Source organism: Schistocerca nitens, chromosome 5 (assembly GCF_023898315.1).
Source record: "Schistocerca nitens isolate TAMUIC-IGC-003100 chromosome 5, iqSchNite1.1, whole genome shotgun sequence".
In the NCBI taxonomy this organism is placed as follows: domain Eukaryota; kingdom Metazoa; phylum Arthropoda; class Insecta; order Orthoptera; family Acrididae; genus Schistocerca; species Schistocerca nitens.
The window spans coordinates 596,848,151-596,869,130 of record NC_064618.1 but is presented as its reverse complement, the minus strand read 5'-3'; the positions used below and the strand labels follow the sequence as shown (position 1 = coordinate 596,869,130).

Genomic DNA, 20,980 nt, shown 5'->3' with positions numbered 1-20,980 from the left:
GGTTTTGGTGACATATTCGCACAACACACAACACTATTTTTTCTTTGGTATCGCAGTTATTTCAAGCTGCCGAACAAAGCTGCTCCTGGATGTGGTGTCGAATGGAGAGTGCAGATCTCACGGAGAGATTCAGGACTATCTGTGGTTGTACCACAGAGTGTGTACAGTGGAAGACATCCTTCCTCTAGTCGTGGGAGTTGGCTTCACTGGACGGCGTGGTTCCCAGCGAAGGCGGGGCAGCACATGAGGTCAGCAAGCGGGGAGCCCAACGATTTTTGAGGCAGCACGGAAGGCTCAGAGTAAGGACTCTTTGACAGTGGTACGACTGAGGGCTTGTTATTTTGTGATGACGCCATTGGCCTTGTCTGGGAGATTGGTATTACTTTCAGATGTCAGTGAGAAGGAATGTCTCTTGTACGTGCAGATAGGCAGTAGGTGACAGGAATGATTCTTGAGGTATCAGGATACTACCATACAATTTGATAGATGTGTTGATAGTGGTGATCAAAGAGAATATCATTATAACCGGTAGTACGGCGTTGTTCCCCCAAGGAAAAAATGGATAGTATGGGAAGTCTGTTAGTAGCACAGATCTGTGTAACAGTCACAGATTGGTCAAATGATTACTTGCATACACTCTCGGTGTAACGATGTATCGTTGTGTCTCTCTTCACCGCAGTCTAGGCAGTGAGCTATTGTTCCTACAGTGGAGAAATTGGTCTCCATTAGGGCCCTGCTTTGCTGCTGTTCCCCGCTCGCTCTCATGGTGAAAGGGGTGACGCGTATCTGCCCACTCTCACGTGCGCCAGTCCACCTCCTATAGTCTTAGTCGCAGATAAGTATTTGCCAGTGAGCCGGTTCGGCACGTGGCTGCGGACATCCCTCAATAGGTCGGCCAGGGAGAAACACGACCGACCTCCTTCCAGGAGTGGCGCTTGTTGAGAAACGGAAGGTTCCAAATGATTGGAAAAGAGCACAGGTAGTCCCAGTCGTCGAGCAGATGCGCAAAACTATAGACCTATATCTCTGACGTCGATCTGTTGTAGAATTTTAGAACATGGTTTTTGCTCGAGTATCATGTCGTTTTTGGAAACCCAGAATCTACTCTGTAGGAATCAACATGGATTCCGGAAACAGCGATCGTGTGAGACCCAACTCGCTTTATTTGTTCATGAGACCCAGAAAATATTAGATAGAGGCTCCCAGGTAGATGCTATTTTTCTTGACTTCCGGAAGGCGTTCGATACAGTTCCGCACTGTCGCCTGATAAACAAAGTAAGGGGCTACGGAATATCAGACCAGCTGTGTGGCTGGATTGAAGAGTTTTTAGCAAACAGAACACAGCATGTTGTTATCAATGGAGAGACGTCTACAGACGTTAAAGTAACCTCTGGCGTGCCACAGGGGAGTGTTATGGGACCATTGCTTTTCACAATATACACTCCTGGAAATTGAAATAAGAACACCGTGAATTCATTGTCCCAGGAAGGGGAAACTTTATTGACACATTCCTGGGGTCAGATACATCACATGATCACACTGACAGAACCACAGGCACATAGACACAGGCAACAGAGCATGCACAATGTCGGCACTAGTACAGTGTATATCCACCTTTCGTAGCAATGCAGGCTGCTATTCTCCCATGGAGACGATCGTAGAGATGCTGGATGTAGTCCTGTGGAACGGCTTGCCATGCCATTTCCACCTGGCGCCTCAGTTGGACCAGCGTTCGTGCTGGACGTGCAGACCGCGTGAGACGACGCTTCATCCAGTCCCAAACATGCTCAATGGGGGACAGATCCGGAGATCTTGCTGGCCAGGGTAGTTGACTTACACCTTCTAGAGCACGTTGGGTGGCACGGGATACATGCGGACGTGCATTGTCCTGTTGGAACAGCAAGTTCCCTTGCCGGTCTAGGAATGGTAGAACGATGGGTTCGATGACCGTTTGGATGTACCGTGCACTATTCAGTGTCCCCTCGACGATCACCAGTGGTGTACGGCCAGTGTAGGAGATCGCTCCCCACACCATGATGCCGGGTGTTGGCCCTGTGTGCCTCGGTCGTATGCAGTCCTGATTGTGGCGCTCACCTGCACGGCGCCAAACACGCATACGACCATCATTGGCACCAAGGCAGAAGCGACTCTCATCGCTGAAGACGACACGTCTCCATTCGTCCCTCCATTCACGCCTGTCGCGTCACCACTGGAGGCGGGCTGCACGATGTTGGGGCGTGAGCGGAAGACGGCCTAACGGTGTGCGGGACCGTAGCCCAGCTTCATGGAGACGGTTGCGAATGGTCCTCGCCGACACCCCAGGAGCAACAGTGTCCCTAATTTGCTGGGAAGTGGCGGTGCGGTCCCCTACGGCACTGCGTAGGATCCTACGGTCTTGGCGTGCATCCGTGCGTCGCTGCGGTCCGGTCCCAGGTCGACGGGCACGTGCACCTTCCGCCGACCACTGGCGACAACATCGATGTACTGTGGAGACCTCACGCCCCACGTGTTGAGCAATTCGGCGGTACGTCCACCCGGCCTCCCGCATGCCCACTATACGCCCTCGCTCAAAGTCCGTCAACTGCACATACGGTTCACGTCCACGCTGTCGCGGCATGCTACCAGTGTTAAAGACTGCGATGGAGCTCCGTATGCCACGGCAAACTGGCTGACACTGACGGCGGCGGTGCACAAATGCTGCGCAGCTAGCGCCATTCGACGGCCAACACCGAGGTTCCTGGTGTGTCCGCTGTGCCGTGCGTGTGATCATTGCTTGTACAGACCTCTCGCAGTGTCCGGAGCAAGTATGGTGGGTCTGACACACCGGTGTCAATGTGTTCTTTTTTCCATTTCCAGGAGTGTATATAAATGACCTAGTAGATAGTGTCGGAAGTTCCATGCGGCTTTTCGCGGATGATGCTGTAGTATACAGAGAAGTTGCAGCATTAGAAAATTGTTGCGAAATGCAGGAAGATCTGCAGCGGATAGGCACTTATTGCAGGGAGTGGCAACTGTCCCTTAACATAGACAAATGTAATCTATTGCGAATACATAGAAAGAAGGATCCTTTTTTGTATGATTATATGATAGCGGAACAAACACTGGTAGCAGTTACTCCTGTAAAATATCTAGGAGTATGCGTGCGGAACGATTTGAAGTGGAATGATTATATAAAATTAATTGTTGGTAAGGCGGGTACCAGGTTGAGATTCATTGGGAGAGTGCTTAGAAAATGTAGTCCATCAACAAAGGAGGTGGATTACAAAACACTCGTTGGACCTATACTTGAGTATTGCTCATCAGTGTGGGATCCGTACCAGATCGGGTTGACGGAGGAGATAGAGAAGATCCAAAGAAGAGCGGCGCGTTTCGTCACAGGGTTATTTGGTAACCGTGATAGCGTTACGGAGATGTTTAATACACTCAAGTGGCAGACTCTGCAAGAGAGGCGCTCTGCATCGCGGTGTAGCTTGCTGTCCACGTTTCGAGAGGGTGCGTTTCTGGATGAGGTATCGAATATATTGCTTCCACCTACTTATACCTCCCGAGGAGATCACGAATGTAAAATTAGAGAGATTAGAGCGCGCACGGAGGCTCTCAGAAAGTCGTTCTTCCCGCGAACCATACCCGACTGGAACAGGAAAATGAGGTAATGACAGTGGCACGTAAAGTGCCCTCCACTGCACACCGTTGGGTGGGTTGCGGAGTATAAATGTAGATGTAGATGTATATGTAGATTGTGATTAGTACCAAAAATACAAATAACCGTAATGCGGAATGATTATGGTGTTTGGTGGTCTTCAGTCCAAAGGCAGGTCTGATGCAGTTCTACACTCTAGTGTATCCAGTGAATCTTTCAATAATTACCTCAACTTGCATGCGTTTGAACCTGTTTACTGTATTCAGCCCTTGATCACACTCTACAGCTTTAAACCCCCACATTTTCCGTCATCACCAAACTAACGAATGAATGGCTCTGAGCACTATGGGACTTAACATCTGTGGTCATTAGTCCCCTAGAACTTAGAACTACTTAAACCTTACTAACCTAAGGACATCACACACATCCATGCCCGAGGCAGGATTCGAACTTGCGACCGTAGCGGCCACACGGTTCCAGACTGAAGCGCCTAGAACCGCACGGCCACACCGGCCGGCCCAAACTAACGATTCCTTCATACATTAAGAAGTGTCTTATCAACTGATCCCTTATTTTAGTCAAGTTGTGCCATAATTTGCTGTTTCAAAAAATGGTTCAAATGGCTCTGAGCACTATGGGACTTAACTTCTGAGGTCATCAGTCCCCTAGAACTTAGAGCTACTTAAACCTAACTAACCTAAGGACACCACACACATCCATCCCCGAGGCAGGATTCGAACCTGCGACCGTAGCAGTCACGCGGTTCGAGACTGTAGCTCCTAGAACCGCTTGGCCACCTCGGCCGGCTGCTGTTTCCCTCAGTTCGGTTCAGTATCACTTCATTAGTTACTCGATCTACCCACCTAATTGTCATAATTTCTCTGCAGCACCACATTTCAAAACCTTCCATTATATTCTTGTCAGACTGCTTATCGTTCACGTTTCGCTTCCCCACAACCCTATATAGCAGACAAATACATTCGGCAAAGGTATGCTTACACTTGAGTTCATATTAGATGTTAACAAATTCTTCTTTCTCAGATATACTTTTCTGCTTATAGCTATTCTCCATTTTATACTTCTCTACTCAACCATCATCAGTTACTTTACTTCCCAAATATCAAAACTTATCTACTATTTTTAGTGTCTCATTCTCTAGTCTAATTCCCTCAGCATCGTCTGATTTAATTCGGCTGCATCCTACCATCCTAGCATTACTTGTGTTTACTTCCATCTTACATCCTCTTTGTCCGCAGCTCGTGGTCGGGCGGTAGCGTTCTCGCTTCCCACGCCCGGGTTCCCGGGTTCGATTCCCGGCGGGGTTAGGGATTTTCTCTGCCTCGTGATGACTGGGTGTTGTGTGCTGTCCTTAGGTTAGTTAGGTTTAAGTAGTTCTAAGTTCTAGGGGACTGATGACCATAGATGTTAAGTCCCATAGTGCTCAAAGCCATTTGAACCATTTTACATCCTCTTTCTCAAGACTCTCTTCATTCAGTTCAGCTAAACGCAAAGTTTTTGTTCAAATGATCTTGCGTTTCCCGTATTTTATTCTTGACACTTTCATAATTTCAAAGAGTGCATTCTGGCGATGTCAAAAATTTTCTCTGAACCTAAAAATTCTGTAAACGAGGGTTTACTTTCTTTAACCTATTTTCTAGAGGAAGTCGTATAGTCAGTAGGCCTATCGCCTCCTGTGTTCGTACATTTATCCGGAACCAAAACTTATCTTCCCCAAGGTCAACTTTAACTGCTTTCTCCATTCTTCCGTAAATAAACAATATACATATTTTGCAAAAACTCCATGCTATTCACCCCTGACAGCACCACCTTTCTCTGGAATAATTACAGAATCTGAGGGCATTTCACGTGTTTAATAGACAGGCAGATTATAATTAAAGTTAAACTTCTAAACTACTGTACAAATACCACCTCTGGGCAGAATGTCGAGAAATTGGAACGGAATATTATTGGAGAAGGGGGAAAATGTATGTCAGAAGAAAAATAAATAGTTACAAAATGTAGCAATAGATGTCACTGGATGCATCATAATTTAATAGTGGTCGACGACAAGTGACAAATGAATCATACAACAGTGCCTAAGGTTTAGGTCTGACGTTAAACAATGTGTACTACTCAGTGTGCATGAGTGTACAGGTGTGATGCTGTTAGTTACGTAACCCCATCCAGCACATATCACATCAGATGAGAAAAATCGGTTTCTAGTTGTCCTGAAGCCAAAAATCGCATAAAAGGCATCAATCAAAATAAAATCGGATTATTAATTTCCGCGTGACTGGCACAAAACATGTTCGCTATGCTGTCCACCGTTTTCTGCAAGTTAGTCTGGCCTATCCATGGATACCCCTCTGCTGTGATTGTACGAACGATACTACTTTTTGTATCGCTGAGGCATGCGTGCCACCTCATCTTGGCAAGCGCCGTGAAGTGAATAATTTATCTGTCGTGTTATTATGTGTTCAGTCGTTTGGTACTGTTCTATATTGTATAAAAACGTAAGGTTATTATAAATTAGGATTATTTTCGTACAGCAGCCATTTTTGACACTACAGTTTATCTCCGTAGCTTCCATTATTACACCTCTGCACAGATCCCATCGTCAATAACAAAATTTATCGCATTCCTTATAGACACGCAAAAGGGAAATATTGAAAGCAGAAAATAAAAAACTGTTACATCATCGTTTCTAAATGCAAGTTATGTAAGAAATGGTTTGTGAAATACTTAATCAGTCCTGCGTTTTGCAAAGTCTCGGCGATTACAACCAATTTTGGCCTTTACAATTCCTACATGCAATAAGTTTTGTTTCAACCAACAGATGACGTTAGTATCAAATGGAGGCAATTGCACAGCAACTATGGACGGTCTTGTTAACACAAAAAGTCAGTATATTAGCAATAAAATCTCTCCATGCAATTTTTTAAACTAAAATTCGGTAATAAAAGTATAGTGATTACATGTTCGTACTTCATACATTAACTAATGGGAAACGGTTTCTGAAATATATTAACAGTCTTACTGCATCTTACAGTGTCTTGGTGATTCCAAGCTAACTTATTTCTGCCGGGAAGTTATTAGTTTGTAGGAGGTCTCTACCATTTCTGTAACCGTTATGAATTTAAAGTGCACACTCAGTTATTTTCATTTCTGCACTAGATGCAACTGTGTCACTCCAGGAAGTCTAATCGTATCTCTTGACAGCACAAGAAGTGGTGCAGCTTTGAAGAAACTGAATTCATATTTGGCATGACTTCAGTTCAGACCTACGAGTGACCAGTGAGATTAAGTTTTCCATGGTTTTTAGAAAGCGATTAAGACAACTGCCGCAGTTGTTCCTTTTAAAAGACCAGTTCCATTTCTTACCCCGTCCTTCCCAAATCTGAGTACGTGCTCCGTCTCTGATAACTTCCTTGTCGAAGGGCCGGATATTTAGCTAGAGTCCTCCTCGAAACTTCCTGCCAGATTGAAACTTTATGCCAAACCGAGATTCGAGCTCAGAATCTTGCTTTTGTGGCCAATGACCTTAGCGGCTGAGTTCTCCATGTAGTCTCACGACTTGCCTCCACAGCCTTACTCCCGCTAATAGCACTCTCCTAGGTTCCAAACTTTCCAGAAGTTCTCCTGCACGCTTGTGGTACTGGCATTCCCAAATGAGACGGTACAGAAATGACTTGGACACTACCAGGGTACTGTTTCCAGAATGAGCCATTATGTTTTCAAGACAGCTTAGTGTATTTTTGCTAGAATGCTGCATTATGATCAGCCATAACCTGATGGATTGTTTCTAGAATAATTGACACCGGAAAGGATCTTCGTTGTGGCTAACTCATTTCTTCGCATTATCGTTTCTTCCAAGAGTGTTAGTGTCGCAAGGTTCAAACTGTGAAGATTGTAAGGTAGGAGAGCTACTGGTGAAAATGAAGCTGTGAGGGCGAATCGCCAGTCGTGACTGGATGGCTCTGTCAGTACGAGCATTGCCTGTGAAAAACAAGGTTCCGGGTTCGAGTCCCTTCCGGCACACAAATCTACTAGGAAGATCAAAACAGCACACACTGAGGTTCAAACAGAATGATTCATTCTTAAATCTCCCTTTCTACGTTCCTTTATTCAGATCCTCATCTCTGATTTTTGCGAACGTTCGTTAAGCAAAGCACTCAGTTTACGCTACACATCTCTGCCAAACGGCTTCGAGATTTAAAGTTTTGGATGGCAGTTGGGCTGCCCGGGAGAACAGCGCGAGAAGTCGCATCGCTCACCTGCTAGGGAAAGGGCATGTCGATTTCAGTTGACCGAAGCTGGAGTTACGCATCACGAACTAAACAGTTATTTGTAGAGGTAGTACACACAGGGTGTGTGAGAAGAATGATGAGACTGATTTTTTTATCTGCCAAAGTTTTTTTTTCAGGCAACGTATTGTCCCCTTCAAAGTAGTTACCTTCAGCAGTTATACACAAGCGGGGCCGTTGTTTCTAGTCTTGGAAGCAGCGCTGAAAGGCTTCAACTAGAGTCGAAAGTGATGTTTTTAACACATTTTCAATTTCTGGAAAAGAAGGTCACAAGGACTCAGGTCAGGTGAACAGGGGGCTGTGCAATAACAGAAATGCCTTTCGAGCTAAAAAATTCTGGGTTGGAAATGATCGTATGACTTGGGGCGTGGTCATGATGCAGCATTCACTTGTCTGCAACGTCCGATCTCACACGATTCACTCTTTTCATGAGTCTTTCAAGGACATCTTCGTAATACGCTTGGTTGACAGTTTGTCCTGGAGGAACAATACCCCTACTGTCAAAAAAGCAAATCGGTATTGTTTTGATTTGTGATTTGCTCATTCGAACTTTTTACGGTCGAAGATATGTCTCAGTGTTCCACTCCTCACTTTGCCTCGGAATCGAATTCAGAAATCCAGGATTCATCACCTGTATTACACAACTGATCCTCTGATGGTCATTGGCAATCCTCTCAAGAAGATCGACGCATACATCTTTTCGACTGTTCTTCTGCTCAATAGTGAAGTTTTTCGGCACTGTTCTGGCAGAAACCTTTCGCATGTGCAAAACTTTGGTCAGTATTTGATGTATGGTGAAAGTGTTTAACAGGTCACCCATCATCCTTGTTATTCAACGTCGGTCTGATCTCACAAGAGCAAGCACAAGTGCGAGGTTATCGTCTGTTTTTGAAACTGAAGGTCTTCTTGAGCGATGGTCTTCTTCAACGAGTTCTCGGCCTTCCGAAAATGAGTTGTGCCAGTGAAAAATTTGGTGCTCTCAAAAGTCACGTGATGGATGTGCGGAGCTGAAACTCGGACTCAGCAACTGGAAGGGATGAACACAGCGGTCTATACAAGCAGAACAGGACAGCGTTGCCAGATCGTTCACAGTGTTGTCAGTATATGAAGAAAAATTAAATTTAGTAGTGGGGAAAGCAAAGTTTTATTCCCAGAACAGATTCAAGAATAAAAAATATGTGAGTTACTTGCAAAACCTTAGAATAATTCTATTATGGCTATTGTGTATTCGAAATTATCACCTGCATTAATCAATGAGTTAGTTAGATTGCAATGATTAGCCCAAAAATAATTACTGAACCAAAATTCTGTTTAATCGTGTAATGAGATTTAGTAATTGTCAGACACGTAATTGGCGGTTGCGTTGAATAAATCAGCCCTTTTGATCCTGACTACTTTTCTTTCAGGTACCTGTTGACCAACTGAATATGATAATTGACCAACACATTATATTAGAGAACGTGGTAATGATATTATACTTGTTATACTGAGTTATGTGTCCGTATCAGTAAGGCCGGTGTCTAGAAATATGCTTGCAACTTTACTACAAGAACGATTCGAAAGTTTTCCAAAAATTGCGAGAAAAATCGGATGTCTATCGGACTATCATACTGGATAATGGCTTGGTTCCCTCTTCATAGCTGAAGCAGTACTATGAGATGTTGTCACTTGCAGATGATAGGATGTTTGGACGACAATATTGCGTTTTCCTGGTAGATCCCGTCCTTCCACATGTACTTGATAGCACGTGCCACGCCTGTGGCACGCATACGTTTTTTCTGAATGTAATGGTTACTTGTCACAAAATTCGTATTGCAAATGATACCAGGGGAAGCGACAGTTACTAACAGCTTCCAATAAAATGCACACCTTCTGCACAATAATTGTCTCGATTTCAGCGTCCAGTGGTGTGTGTGGGTGTTGACATTTGTTGAAGTAAATTATAGAGAGGGCACTAAAGGGAGAGCACTACACAATCCAATATGCGGAATGTATACGTCGAAGTTTAACGTGCAAGAAGCACTCTTGTCTCAAATAAGCAATAAGATATTTGACTATCGTGTCATCACTTCAGCGAGTCACGATGCCGATCTACGATGAAAAGAGGTGAACGGTATAATTAGGAAGAGTTAGGGCACCCACTATTAAACGTTACTGGATAGAATGTCATTGTTGATGACGTGAGTCAGTAATAGCGTCCTACTAGTGAGTGAATTGTGGAGGGGAGAATGGGGGAGTGGAGGTATTAGTCGACCATGCACGATTCATTTAAGAGGATCCAGTCCAGTGAACAAATTTACTAAGCTATAAAACTAAATTTATTTGCCCAAAAATGACGAAAATTGGAAGTGTTACACCATGAAGCAACAGTATGGTATAAATCAATCTTTGTGGAAATGTCATTACATTTGTTTTTGTTGTGGTCTTCAGTCCTGAGACTGGTTTGATGCAGCTCTCCATGCTACTCTATCCTGTGCAAGCTTCTTCATCTCCCAGTACCTACTGCAACCTACATCCTTCTGAATCTGCTTGGTGTATTCATCTCTTGGTCTCCCTCTACGATTTTTGCCCTCCACGCTGCCCTCCAATACTAAATTGGTGATCCCTTGATGCCTCAGAACATGTCCTCCCAACCGATCCCTCCTTCAAGTTGTGCCACAAGCTTCTCTTCTCCCCAATCCTATTCAACACCTCCTCATTAGTTATATGATTTACCCACCTAATCTTCAGCATTTTTCTGTAGCACCACATTTCGAAAGCTTCTACTCTCTTCTTGTATAAAGTACTCGTATTTGTCGTCCATGTTTCACTTCCATACATGGCTACACTCCATACAAATACTTTCAGAAACGACTTCCTGACACTTAAATCTATACTCGATGTTAACAAATTTCTCTTCTTCAGAAACGCGTTCCTTGCCATTGCCAGTCTACATTTTATATCCTCTCTACTTCATCCATCATCAGTTATTTTGCTTCCCAAATAGCAAAACTCCTTTACTACTTTAAGGGTCTCATTTCCTAATCTAATACCCTCAACATCACCCGACTTAATTCGACTACATTCCATTATCCTCGTGTTGCTTCTGTTGATTTTCATGTTATATCCTCCTTTCAAGACACTATCCATTCCGTTCAACTGCTCTTCCGAGTCCTTTGCTGTCTCTGACAGAATTATAATGTCATCGGCGAACCTCAAAGTTTTTATTTCTTCTCCCTGGATTTTAATACCTACTCCGAATATTTCTTTTGTTTCCTTCACTGCTTGCTCAATATACAGTTTGAATAACATCGGGGAGAGGCTACAACCCTGTCTCACTCCCTTCCCAACCACTGCTTCCCTTTCATGCCCCTCAACTCTTCTAACTGCCATTTGGTTTCTATACAAATTGTAAATAGCCTTTCGCTCCCTATATTTTACCCCTGCCACCTTCAGAATTTGAAAGAGAGTATTCCAGTCAACATTGTCAAAAGCTTTCTCTAAGTCTACAAATGCTATAAACGTAGGTTTGCCTTTCCTTAATCTAGCTTCTAAGATAAGCCGTAGGGTCAGTATTGCCTCACGTGTTCCAATATTTCTACGGAATCCAAACTGATCTTCCCCGAGGTCGGCTTCTATCAGTTTTTCCATTCGTCTGTAAAGAATTCGTGTTTTATTTTGCAGCCGTGACTTATTAAACTGATAGTTCGGTAAATTTCATATATGTCAACACCTGCTTTCTTTGGCCGCGGTGGTCTAGCGGTTCTAGGCGTGCAGTCCGGAACCGCGCGACTGCTACGGTCGCAGGTTCGAATCCTGCCTCGGGCATGGATGTGTGTGATGTCCTTAGGTTAGTTAGGTTTAAGTAGTTTTAAGTTCTAGGGGACTGATGACCACAGATGTTAAGTCCCATAGTGCTCAGAGCCATTTGAACCAACCTGCTTTCTTTGGAATTGGAATTATTATATTCTTCTTGAAGTCTGAGGGTATTTCGCCTGTCTCATACATCTTGCTCATCAGATGGTAGAGTTTTGTCAGGACTGGCTCCCAAGGCCGTCAGTAGTTCTAATGGAATGTTGTCTATTCCTGGGGCCTTGTTTGGACTCAGGTGTTTCAGTGCTCTGTCAAACTCTCCCATTTCGTCTTCATCTACATTCTCTTCCATTTCCATAATACTGTCATCAAGTACGTCGCCCTTGTATAGACCCTCTATATACTCCTTCCACCTTTCTGCTTTAACTTCTTTGCTTAGAACTGGATTTCCATCTGAGCTCTTGATATTCATACAAGTGGTTCTCTTTTCTCCAAAGGTCTCTTTAATTTTCCTGTAGGCAGTATCTATCTTACCCCTAGTGAGATAAGCCTCTACATCCTTACATTTATCCTCTAGCCATCCCTGCTTAGCCATTTGGCACTTCCTGTAGATCTCGTGTTCGAGACGTTTGTATTCCTTTTTGCCTGCTTCATTTACCGCATTTTTATATTTTCTCCTTTCATCAATAAAATTTAATATTTCTTCTGTTACCCAAGGATTTCTACTGGCCCTCTTCTTTTTACCTACTTGATCCTTGGCTGCCTTCACTACTTCATCCCTCAAAGCTAACCATTCTTCTTCTATTGTATTTCTTTCCCCATTCCTGTCATTTGTTCCCTTACGCTCTCCCTGAAACACTCTACAACCTCTGGTTCTTTCAGTTTATCCAGGTCCCATCTCCTTAAATTCCCACCTTTTTGCAGTTTCTTCAGTTTAAATCTACAGTTCATAACCAACAGATTGTGGTCAGAGTCCACATCAGCCCCTGGAAATGTTTTACAATTTAAAACCTGGTTCCTAAATCTCTGTTTTACCATTATATAATCTATCTGAAATCTGCCAGTATCTCCAGGTTTTTTCCATGTATATAACCTTCTTTTATTTCATCATACATTTCTTCAATTTCTTCGTCATCTGCAGAGCTAGTTGGCATATAAACTTTTACTACTGTAGTAGGCGTGGGCTTCGTGTCTATCTTGGCCACAATAATGCGTTCACTATGCTGTTTGTAGTAGCTTACCCGCATTCTTATTTTTTTATTCATTTTTAAACCTACTCCTGCATTACCCCTGTTTGACTTTGTATTTATAAACCTGTATTCGCCTGACCAAAAGTCTTGTTTCTCCTGCCACCGAACTTCACTAATTCCCACTATATCTAACTTCAACCTATCCATTTCCCTTTTTAAATTTTCTAACCTACCTTCCCGATTAAGGGATCTGACATTCCACGCTCCGATCCGTAGAACGCCAGTTTTCTTTCTCCTGATAACGACGTCCTCCTAAGTAGTCCCCGCCCGGAGATCCGAATGGGGGACTATTTTACCTCTGAAAAATTTTACCCAAGAGAAATACAAAATTATTGAACTCTCATTTCCTTCGGAACTGATGACCATTATCAACATCAGCATGAAGTGTGACACACACGAGCAAGAATATACTTTTGTGTTCATTGTCGGAGAGCACAAATGGCCTTCAAATGTCAATTTGAGAATGTCATAACCTCCCTAATATGTATCGTCGGTATATGAAGATTGCTGGCTGATGTGAAAGTATACATCTACCAACTGCACGCCAAACATGTTGCATGGCTGACGAATGAAAGGGATCAAGAATCCATACATTCCTCAAAACACTTCTGTTGTGATTGTTTTGCAGCCTGGTCACGAAGAGTGAGACATCAATGTTTAAAATCCTTGTAAAAGTTGCTGAGCGTTCTGCCTCCCATCAACAGTTACGAAATACGTCCTGCTGTCATCTCCTCAACCAGCTCCCCGCATCAAGATATTAGGACTTGGGGACACGTCTCTCGAGAATCGCTGCTTCCCATTATCTTTCACCACGTCGTCTATGGCGATGTGAGCGTGGATCTGAGAGCTACGAACACAAGCGAAATTCTCGCTGTTCATCATAGAATGATAATGTCCCCAGTTCGCGCTTGTACTCTTGCACCTCAGAAGACTGACAGTGGAAGGTCCCACACCGTCTGCATGCCTGACATGTAGGAGGAATCTGCTATGTTCTGTGGAAGAAAACCCCTGGGACGCATTTGCGACGATTAGTAGCAGCGGAAGGCGTGTCTCACTATCTTATCTAGGGGGTTACTGCATGAAAAGTTTCTGTACCCATATCATCTACAGCATGTTCAGGCCCTAAGGCCTCAGGATCGACATGGCAGACTCCAGTTGTGTCAGTGGCTGTTGCAGAAGTAAGCCACAGAACCCATGTTCACATCCAAGATTTTATATTTTGATGAGGCAGGGTTCTCAAGAGATGGAATTACGAATTTCCATAAGGAGTATGTATAAGCAGATGTAAGCCCCAAGCAATTCAAGAAGCAGGGCATCAACATCAATTCTCAATAAATGTCCGGGCAGGCGTACTTGGTGACACATTAACGGGCCATAAATGTTACCACAAAGGTTAACTGGGGTGCATTATCTGGGCTTCCTCTTTAATGTATAGCCACCCTTGCTGGAGGGTGTGCTATTGCAGCAAAAAATATAAATGTGGTTTACGCGTGATGTGGCACCAGCACACTCTCATCACAATGTGCCCGAAAATCTGACACAGACATTTCGTGACCCATGACCCTTGGATTGGTCGCGAAGCGAGGGGGGGGGGGGGGGGGGAAGGGGGCGCATATATGCTCCTTCACCAGACGCCAATCCTGTAGACTTCTGGTTATGGGGACATTTGAAGGAACTGGTCTGCGCCACACCAATTAGCAATGTGTGGACACTTTGGACACTACAGGGCTGTGTCCCCAATACATGTCAGCAGGTACGGGTATAACAGCAACTAGGTATACTTCAAAGAGTGCGTCATTCCTTTCGCTGGAGAGCAGATGGATCCATTATCATGAATGGACGCCATGTTGAACACCTCCTTTATCGCATATAGTGTGCATTTCTGTACCCATTCTTACAGGAATTAGAAACTATGCATTTCCCGACCCATGTTTATTGTACTTATTTTTCTTGTTTGTATTCGACACTTGTTTTGGACACCCTGTATATTGTCGAGAAGGGAGTGGGTCACCTCACAGCTCATCACGCCGTTTCCTGGACGGGGGGGGGGGGGCAGCCGTACAGTGGTCAGTGATATATGAATAAGAAAATGTGCATTTGGCCGCACAGTGCAACTGCGCCATCTTGCACATGTGGGTAACCGCACTGTTCCATGGTTTGTGGGTGATCACGGAAAAGATAGGCGATAGCCTGGTCTATGAACCACGTGATAGCATAGTGTTTAGCTGGGGGAAATGAGACGTGTGTGGGGAAAGTAGGAGATCGGAGTGGACTACTGCTTATGGGGTGCCGAGGTATCAGGGCAATACACATTGTGTGAAGAACCAGACGTTGCGTTTCGTAGTGGATATAAGGCGGTGATCATCGGTGTCTTTGCATAGACAACTTACGCAAAGTGGCGATACAGCCAGACTGATACGGTGTAGTCGTTTTGGACACCCTGTATATTGTCGAGAAAGGAGTGGGTCATCTCACAGCTCATCACGCCGTTTCTTGGATGGGGGGGGGGGGGGGAAGGCAGCCGTACAGTGGTCAGTGATATACGAATAAGAAAATGTGCATTTGGCCGCACAGTGCAACTGCGCCAGCTTGGACATGTGGGTAACCGCACTGTTCCATGGTTTGTGGGTGATCACTGACGTCAGATGCCAAGTAATTTTAATCGGACTACAGCACTACTAGATGTCTGATGTCGCAGTTTCCCAGACGTATTTCCGCGCTCGCAGGTCGCCCTCCGCCGCGGGTGACGTGGTGGCAGGACAACGCGCTGCTGGACGACCAATGGGAGGCGTTGCCAGGCCGGCGCGTGCGCAACACGCTGCACCTGCGGAAACTGGCGCGCCACCAGCTGCACGCCGTGCTCACGTGCCAGGCAGCCTCCAGCCCGCTGGCCGCGCCCCTGTCTGGAGCCGTCACCCTGGACCTCAACCGTGAGTACCTTCGTCCCCACAAGTTCATTTTATTAGGAAACTAAGCAGTTCATTAAAATAAAAACACCCTCCCTCACGATTTTCTGAGTGTCCTCGACACGAAAAAGCGGATATCACTTAACGTTATAACCACTGTAAAGGAGTAAATTTGGACTATGTTAAATTTAGGTCATCGCCTTTCAAACAGCGGTTATTGGTGGCCACCAGTTTTCTTTGACTATCAGAGCAGCTCCTCGGTTTGGAGAAGGACGCCAGGAGCGCAGGGAGACATTTCTAGGAGGTAGTTGGCGGTTAGGAACACTCCGGTAATGTCAAGCTATTAGACGTAAAGAGTTCCCTCAGAACTCGCTGATAAGGCAGGCAAAATTTTGGCAGCAATGGCCTTTTAGGGTGACAACGGAAGATCCAGAAAAAAAAAACCGACGCATCACGAAGAGATTATCTGAATGGGAAGGAAATCGTTAGATGTGATGTACCTGTACAGGCAAATAAATGATCACAGTTTCAGAAAAAAAACGAACTATTTATGCAAGAGAAAGATATTCACAACCTGAGCAAACCAATAGCGCATTTGTTCACCACTCGCCCTTTCGCAAGCTATTATTCGGCTTAGCACTGATTGACAGTGTTGTCTGATTGGCTCCTGAGGGTATCGTGCCAGATTCTGTCCAACTGGCGCATAAGATTGTCAAAATCCAGGTGGGTTGGAAGTAGAAACTCTCGCCTTGTATGGGCGGCCATTGCCTTGGTGGAATGTAGGTTGGCTTTCCATGACGGGCAATAAAACGTACCGCTGTGCTGTACGGCTGCCGCCGATGTCAACCAGAGGGGTTCTGCTATGAAAGGAAATGTTATCCCAGTTCATGACTCCCGCTTTTAACACCATATGACAGGCGACAGCCAGGTTGGCACCTGACCACTTCTGGGGCGTCGCCAGAAATGTCTTCGGCCGGATATCCCTTTGACTGGAGTGGAGAGTCCCGCTTCGAAATGAGCTCCAATAAACATCGAAGTGGCATTTGGAGACATCCCAGATAGCGGAGGGACGCCAAAACGACTGTCACTCGCCATATCTTGCCCTGTATAGCAAGCCATCCTCTACTTACATGTCAGCAGGTTAATGACCGCTCGCACACGGCGAGAATGTCTACTGTTTGTCTTCGTGCTTACCAAACCCTACCTTGGCCAGCAAGTTCTTGAGATCTCTCCCCATCTGAGAATGTCTGGAGCATTATGGACCGTGTTCTCCCACAAGCTCGGGATTATCACGAAGTAATGCTCCAATTGGACTGAATTTGGCCCAATATGCGTCAGAAGGACATCCAACAACTCTATCAATCAATGTCAAGCCGAATATCTGCATGCATAAGGTCAGAGGTGGACCATTGCGCTTTAGATGCTCAAATGTGTGCGAAATCTTATGGGACTTAACTGCTAAGGTCATTAGTCCCTAACTTTACATACTACTTAACCTAAATTATTCTAAGGACAAACACACACACCCATGCCCGAGGGGGGACTCGAACCTCCGCCGGGACCAGCCGCACAGTCCATGACTGCAGCGCCTGAGACCGCTCGGCTAATCCCGCGCGGCAAAAGTCTTCTCCAAATTGTAGACTTGGCTGAATTGGTGAATCTCTTACCTCTGAGTAAATCTTCCAATTTTTCTGGAATTCTAATAATTTTTTGTTCGTACTCGTACGTCGCATTTGCCGATTCCAGTTCCATTCGGATAAATCCTTCGTGGTGCGTCTTTTCTTTTTTCTTTTTTTGCCTTGAAGTGTAGTATCTACTCTGACAGTCCGCTTCTTTTTTGATAGGACTGAGTTTCTAGGTAGCTTGGTCATTCAGCTTCACTTTTGTCGATGTACTGGTGCAGGCAACACGTAGCGTCTGTGTCCATCACACGGGTCCTGCTATGAAATAAAAAGACTCGCCAGACCGCCATTCAGTATGGCGGGCGGCAGTTGGGTCGGTATCCCTCCGTTGTCTGGGGCGTCTCCAAACGTCTTCGATGGTCATCGAAGCTCATTTCGAAGCGGGGCGTTTTGCTTGCACTTTGAGGGAAACTCGCTCATGTGGTGGGTAAGAATCGAAATGATTACAGAGATCAGACTTATGGGACAAAATTATTTCCGTATCCGAGAAGGTAATGGGTTTTTATTGACGATGTGTGGAACTACTTTGAAAGAACTTGCTCACTGTCCAAAGGGTCGGCTGCCACTCTCTGGAAATGCGCTACATGTCACATGCTGATGGCTGGCACCAATACTGTACAGTTGAGGCCAGAAAGATCCGCTGGTTTGGTTTAATCGAATAACTCTTCCAGTCCCGTGTTGATCCTTTTGTCTCCCCATGTCTACTGTATGTTATATCTGCTATAACACGCAATCCACGCTCTCTATTTTTCTACGTCAAAATATTAAACTTTGGAAATTATCCCACTAAGTCGTCCTTTCTCGTAACACGCAGTTACTTGGTGTACCTATTATGTCTTTATTTTGTCATTATATGTCAATTTAATGTTTAATTTGTTTATAGTTAACCATATTTTAAATACACAAAGCGGACAAAATTCATCGGAAGTCACTGTGAAACGAGTCGGTCGTCGGTTACTGAAGCCTTATCGGTATATTTATGTCCCGGTAGAAACAGCTTCCTGACACCAGAAGTCCATATCGGTGTACCGTGAATCGCATCGTCTGACCCTCTGGAGGCGAAGTGTAACTCTTGCTATCATCCTGTGTGTTAGTTTAAGCGTGTGATATCTAAGATCGGTGTACACAGTTTTGGTCACGCAACTACCCTTTGCGATAGCATTGTCACGTATAATGGCCCCGTGAAGTCAGTTCGTCATGAAAACCATTTAACAGTTAATATCGATACAATGTTCAAATGGCTGAATAAAAATAAAAATTTCAAAAATAAAAGTGAAAGTAGAGAGTGCAACACGAAATTAATTTACACATTACACATAAAACGAACAATGTTTACAAAACAGAATGTGAACAAATGCATTTATTTTTCGCTTCTTTCACTCCAAATTATCTCGAGTTCACTGAAATGGCTGAAGACTCATATATACCAATATTATGTTCGACAGAAAGAAAACACTGCTTGTTTGGGAAAATATGACACACTAAAAGATGTGCTTTATCAGTACTGTGAACTGAGAAACAGAACATCGCTTAATTTAAGGAATATTTCTGAAATAGAATTATGCCACAGGAATGGCACAAGAGAGAAATCAGGTGCATAACGGCCAAATTGTATTACAGATTCTTCGACTGGAAAAATCTACTGATATCATATACAACAGGGAAAGAAACAGCTTCCTGACACCAGACGTCCATATCGGTGTACCGTGAATCGCATCGTCTGACCCTCTGGAGGCGAAGTGTAACTCTTGCTATCATCCTGTGTGTTAGTTTAAGCGTGTGATATCTAAGATCGGTGTACACAGTTTTGGCCACGCAATCCTGAATTATTGCGTAGTCTCCGACAGGTTAGCACCGATGCGCCTTGTACAGATTAGTCGATCGAAATCGGTTAACTTGACACAAGTTGCCGTGTTCACTAGACTCCTGTCTGCAATCGACTGCTCACATCTCGCTTTAAACCACATTTAGCCATAACATTCGGGCGGCGTGAAGGGTACATCCTCATAAGGCAGAACACTTGCCATCGCGTTTGACCGCTCATTTTGTCTGCAGTTTATTTCTCTTTGTTCTCCCACTGTTCATTTACTGGTATCACACAGTGATGTAGCCCTAACGCAAAAGTTTCAGCAACGTCTTTCCCTGTTGTATATGATATCAGTAGAGTTTTCCAGTCGAAGAATCTGTAATACAATTTGGCCGTTATGCACCTGATTTCTCTCTTGTGCCATTCCTGTGGCATAATTCTATTTCAGAAATATTCCTTAAATTAAGCGATGTTCTGTTTCTCAGTTCACAGTACTGATAAAGCACATCTTTTAGTGTGTCTTATTTTCCCAAACAAGCAGTGTTTTCTTTCTGTCGAACATAATATTGGTGTATATGAGTCTTCAGCCACTTTCAGTGAACTCGAGATAATTTGGAGTGAAAGAAGCGAAAAATAAGTGCATTTGTTCACATACTGTTTTGTAAACATTGTTCGTTTTATGTGTAATGTGTAAATTAATTTCGTGTTGCACTCTCTATTTTCACTTTTATTTTTGAAATTTTTATTTTTATTCAGCCATTTGAACATTGTATCGATATTAACTGTTAAATGGTTTTCATGACGAACTGACTTCACGGGGCCATTATACGTGACAATGCTATCGCAAAGGGTAGTCTGTAAAGAGGTCAGCGATTATTCCTGGTACTTAGACACAGAGTTGTTTATATGGCATACATTTATATCGTTATTATGGCGCATTTCGCCGTCAGCCATTATCAGAACTACCCTTGTTATTTTCATTTGGTATGTCTTAATAATTATCATGATTACCTGTTTCTACGATATTTTACTTAGAGTGCTCCGTATACAGGGTGGTCCATTGATAGTGACCGGGCCAATCATCTCACGAAATAAGCATCAAACGAAAAAAATTACAAAGAACGAAACTCGTCTAATTTGAAGGGGGAAACCAGATGGCGCTATCGTTGGCCCACTAGGTGGCGGTCGGTGTTAAAATGGACCGTTTACCAATTGCGGAAAAGGTCGATATCGTGTTGATGTATGGCTATTGTGACCAAAATGCCCAACGGGCGTGTGCTATCTATGCTGCTCGGTAACCTGGACGACATCATCCAAGTGTCCGGACCGTTCGCCGGATAGTTACGTTATTTAATGAAACAGGAAGTGTTCAGCCACATGTGAAACGTCAACCACGTCCTGCAACAAATGATGATGCCAAAGTAGGTGTTTTAGTTTCTGTCGCAGCTAATCCACACATCAGTAGCAGACAAACTGCGCGAGAATCGGGAATCTCAAAAACGTCGGCGTTGAGAATGGTTCAAATGGCTCTGAGCACTATGGGACTTAACTTCTGAGGTCATCAGTCCCCTGGAACTTAGAATTACTTAAACCTAACTA

The 20,980-nt window shown here is 44.3% G+C and overlaps 1 protein-coding gene across 2 annotated transcripts in view; it reads left to right on the top strand.

The window, feature by feature from the left end:
- The window catches only part of LOC126259988 (nephrin-like), a 666,808-nt gene that overhangs the window by 517,944 nt on the left and 127,884 nt on the right, over window positions 1–20,980 (top strand). For both annotated transcript variants that reach the window (XM_049957120.1, XM_049957121.1), the window contains exon 5: window positions 15,713–15,916. In XM_049957120.1, coding sequence (XP_049813077.1) covers window positions 15,713–15,916 — 204 coding nt within the window. The remainder of the gene's footprint in view (window positions 1–15,712; window positions 15,917–20,980) is intronic.